We start from the raw sequence: 4,684 nt of genomic DNA, 5'->3' as shown, positions 1-4,684 counted from the left end.
CTTGGGTTGTTACCAACATCTGGTGAAAATTTCATGTCATTAGCACCTCTAGTAATATATTTACTGAGAAAAATGGTGACGTGTTCAACACTTATTTTACCCGCTGTAAGTTGAGTCAGTAATGAACTATGTAGCTATGTGGCCTCCTGGTAATGTCGACAAAAATTGTGGCTCCTTCCATCATTTAAGGTGCCCATCCCTGCTGAAGACAGTAACGTTTTGCACGTTTATTAAAAACTTGGCAGCTTTTTTAACCACATGTTAATCACTGAWATTGTTAGTTATTTGTGCTCCATGGCTTCTCCCAAACAGTATCTTATAATCTTTGGAGTTTGAAAACCAGATGTGTGATCTCTGACAGGAGCTCGGCTGGAGGACCGGCTGTACGASCGCCTGGAATGGAGCGCCCCTCCTCGGCCGCGGGCCCTCGAGGTTCTGGGAGACCAGACGACCCAGGCCGGGCTGGAGATGGGCTCCAACACTCCCTACGGTGAGTCGGCAGCTCCCCGCCTCCTCCGGGTCCTCCTCCTCTGAAGCAGGACGGGGGTTCAAATGTCCCGGTCTGTGTKCAGGAGCGGCGCTGATCAAGTTTGGGGAAACGCAGAAGCAGCTCGGAGAGGCAGAGAGGAAGTTTGTGAAAAGCACCGACATTCATTTCCTCACCCCTCTGCGAAACTTCACCGAGGGGGAGCACCGAGTCATCCAGGTAGAGCCACCGAGTCCAGCTGTCCTGTTGGTTCACTCGACTCTGAACTGTTTGTGTTCACTGTTAACAGAACGAGCAGAAGATGTTGCTGAACAAGCGTTTGGATTTGGATATAGCTAAGAGCAGACTGAGGAAAGCCCACGACGCTGACAGAGAGACCAGAGTGAGTTTTCTGTTCAAATGATAATCAGAGCRAAGATCTTCTGTCTTTCAGTGATTTAGTTCTGTTTGTTTCTGTAAGAACCTGAACGCAGCCCAGCTGGAAGACGACTACTTGTCTCACGTCTCCTACATGTTCAGCTTCCTGCGTGTTAAATGGCTGAAGGTCGGTGATTGTTAAACTCTGGTGGAAGTTAACGTCTGCTGTTTGAATCACTCATTTGTCCTTTTTTTCTGTTTTCCAACAGATGTGGGCTCAGGAAATCTGTCAGGTAAGAACACATTTTGTCTTTACTAACTGCAGTTGTCGTGTTCTTCCATTCTTTTTCACTTTTGTGTTTCCTCAAAATTGGACCGAATTATGTGGAAAATTGAGCAGCTCGTCATTTCAGAAACACATGGGGACAGGAAAGTACCGCCTTGCTCAACGTTATGTTTTTATGTGTCAGGATGATGATCAGCTGGTCTTTAACAGGTTCTGAAATGATTGAGTCTAACTTCAAGTGTGGAGAAAATACAACTGATTCCACTGTGTTATTACTTATTAAACAAAAAAATGAAGCCAAAACAGAAAAACTGAGTACAGCTCCTGATYCAGCAGCTTGAAGAAATTTWTTGGGGTTTAGGTTATATACTGATTWTTTTTTATTACATACACATGGTATAGTCTTATGAWAGAAGAACTGTAAAGATTGTTAAATGTGACTGTTTTACTTCACTTGATGATTTTATATAGATAGATACATGCCTGAAAACAAATTCAACACATAACTGAACTTTTAAATCTTCATTAGACTAGATTATGATTATCTGGAGACATGGCTCTGAGCAGCATAGGGATCCCTTACAGATGACGTAATCAAATAGGCGGAGCCTGTGTTAAATTCAATTGCMTTCCTGGTTTTTTGGTCTGAACACTTGGTCATTAAACCGGTCTTCAGCAGAGCGCTCTGGGTTTTGTATGATCTCTCTTTATTAATCTTTTCCAYTGGTACATTCTCCGTATGGTTCAAGCACACAAACTGGTAAACGAACACACATAACAATATTTTCTTTTAAGCAGATAGAATGTGCTTCAGCAGAAATAACTCTCAGTAGTTTTTATTTTTGAGCCGTTCTGTTGTAGATCAGCTGCTGTGTTTGGAATCACTGGGCCTCATKCAAGAACCGTTCRTACGCACAGGTTTGTTCTTAAGTTGTGCGTACGAGTGATTTAGGAGAATTTGTGGCATTCACCAATGTTTTCGTATTCTACGTTTTTTTTCAGATACGAACAAAATTCACGAGTGGTCCAGACCTGTCGTATATTTTACGTGAAGTCAGTCTGCTGTTATCCAGACGGGTTTTCTTCATTAATAACTTTATATTTCATTAATTTGAAGATATTTTGAGTTGAAAATAAATCACACTCCACAATTACGTTGACAATAGGCTATTCTGTTTGAACTGGAATTAGATTTTAAATGTAACTAACCACATAAATTGGTTTGATTAAATTACATTGACTATTAATGCTGTTGTATAACACTACAAAATTAATACGAAGATCTCAAACTAAAAAACAACTTAAATTATGCATTAATTGAAGTTTGGAGACATTTTAAAATGTTTTTTTTTTTCAGAACTGCATTGCGATGGTCGGGAGGGGGTAGCAGTGTGCGATTGCTCTTCTGAATACATGAAAACTATGTAACACAATTGTTTACACTTTAATTAAAAATATTTGACCAAAGGAAAACCATATGACTAGAGAGAGATAAATATGATTTAGATTTTTATTTCTGTGACTTTACAACCCACAGGAGACACGGCATTAACAGCAGTAGTTATTTCATTCCTCGGCTTTAGCAGCTCCTTTAATTCCACAGCTGACGCTGCTAAAAATCACTTTTTTTCTGGATCTCTGAGAGCAGGACTTCAATCTCCGAACTCGTAAAGTTCTTTTATTCTTTGCGATGTCATTTATGAATGGACACTTCCTGGTATGTGGGGCAGGAAACGTTACCTTATATGGTGTTTTTTGGGGTGATAATTATGCTAATCTCCTCTCCCCGTGCACGAGCAGCTGATACACATTCATGAGTTTACGCTCCTCATTTACACACGTTTCCTGAAGATAGAAGAGTTTGTTGAATCTGACGTGACATGTTCGTACGAACCCTTYRTAYGAACAAAAGTRAGAGAAATTTAGGATAAGAATACGAACATGTTCTTGCATGAGRCCYGTTGTTCTKTTGCATCAAGACCCGGTTTTGTCCAAGCTTCAGCTGTTGGACAGGTGGTCTCACATTTGTCTCTGATGGCCCTTTTCCACTAGCRCCTCTACAGCTCGGTTCGACTTGGCTCTCCACAGTTCCAGGGCTTTTCCACTAGCAAAGATTCGTGGAACCAGCCCTTTTTTCAGAACGTACATTGCTGTGTTTTCAAGCGTACCATGCTGGCCTGAAAACATGATGTCAGAAGACTGTTGGTCACTGATTGGTTAGGAGGTGGAGTCACTGGTTGCATCACAAGAGCTACTCTCACAACAACCTGATCCACCACTTGCTACAACACTACCGCGTCCTCCTTTTGTGTTGTATCTTTTCAAGGTCTTCTTCTACTTTGTTTATTGGTGGCTGGCGAGTGGAGCCACCACCTGTTTAGGCATGTGGCGTTAATTTTCAGACTCAAGGACCACCCAAGTTTACGATGAACCCACCCACTAGAGCTGTTACTGAAGTGTGATGGAAAACCAGCCGTAGAGGCACTGTTTGGAAAAGGAGCATAAAATAATTTGGTCTAYAGAGGAGCTCATGGCCGATTCAACATCAAGTTTTCCAAACCATCATCCCTCCACCACCGTGCTGACAGCTGGAATGAGATGTTTGTGCTGATGTGCAGCATTTGTTTTTTGTCTAATCAKRCTGCTGTGCATTATGGGTAAACATCTSTACTTATGTGTTCACTTGAGGTTAGATTAAATTATTCAAGGAACCTGATGAAGACCAGATTATTGTGATTCTGTCCTGATCTGTAAAACCCAAGAACTAAGAGGGTGGGCTTTGTTTTTCCCCTGTGCTGTGATAGTTCAGGTTCAGATTAAACCCCTGCAGCTCCTGTAATCTGTGGCGGTGATGATCAGCTCATATTTCCTTTCAGCACAATGACCACAAACTGTTTGCAAAACAAGAGWATGGAGTTTAATTAATATTTGTCTCAATCCCACTTTCATTAACAGTCAGTCGATTCTGTTTCTCCGCCTGATGCTGCTCAGTTTAGTATCTTCAGAACAGCAGCAGGATTTTATCTTCTTGGACTCACTTAGACCTCAGTTTGTCTGGCTAGTTAATCAGAAATATGTTTCTGCAGAGAAGTGTTTTCTGAAAGAAAAGAAATCATTTGGATTAATCATAAAGCTGTGTTTGTTTGTTTGTGTAGGCAGAGATGGAGCTGAGGATCTGTCAGAGTCTGTTTGATCGACAGTCAGAAATCACACGACGAGTTGTGGAAGGAATCAGCAGTACTCATGTATGTTAACACACAGAAGTGTTCACATTTATTACTTATGTACAAGTATAGATACTAGGATGGAAAAATACCTTTTTGGGAGTAGAAGTATCAACTCAAGCTGTTTACTCAAGTAAAAGTGTAAAAGTACTGGTTTTAAAACTGTAGTAAAATTAACGTAAAGAAAAAAACAAAAAATCATTAAGAATAAAAGAGCCACAGGGTCTGTAGCGCACAAACCCACCTCCAAAAAAAACATTTTTTAAAGGCAATGATGACTATAACATATAACAAAATGGTAATGCTGAAAAATATGGGATTCCCCAACAG

The 4,684-nt window shown here is 40.8% G+C and overlaps 1 protein-coding gene across 1 annotated transcript in view; it reads left to right on the top strand.

Annotated features, from left to right (window-relative positions):
- The window catches only part of LOC106534302 (endophilin-B1), a gene marked incomplete at its 5' end in the record, with an annotated part of 14,866 nt that overhangs the window by 5,113 nt on the left and 5,069 nt on the right, over window positions 1–4,684 (top strand). The window contains 6 exon segments of the mRNA XM_014030895.1: window positions 362–490; window positions 573–706; window positions 777–869; window positions 948–1,031; window positions 1,114–1,137; window positions 4,286–4,375. Of these exon segments, the coding sequence (XP_013886349.1) occupies window positions 362–490; window positions 573–706; window positions 777–869; window positions 948–1,031; window positions 1,114–1,137; window positions 4,286–4,375 (554 nt within the window).

Source organism: Austrofundulus limnaeus, unplaced genomic scaffold (assembly GCF_001266775.1).
Source record: "Austrofundulus limnaeus strain Quisiro unplaced genomic scaffold, Austrofundulus_limnaeus-1.0 Scaffold1137, whole genome shotgun sequence".
Classification (NCBI taxonomy): domain Eukaryota; kingdom Metazoa; phylum Chordata; class Actinopteri; order Cyprinodontiformes; family Rivulidae; genus Austrofundulus; species Austrofundulus limnaeus.
The sequence above is the reverse complement of the archived record's forward strand: the minus strand, read 5'-3'. Positions and strand labels throughout refer to the sequence as shown.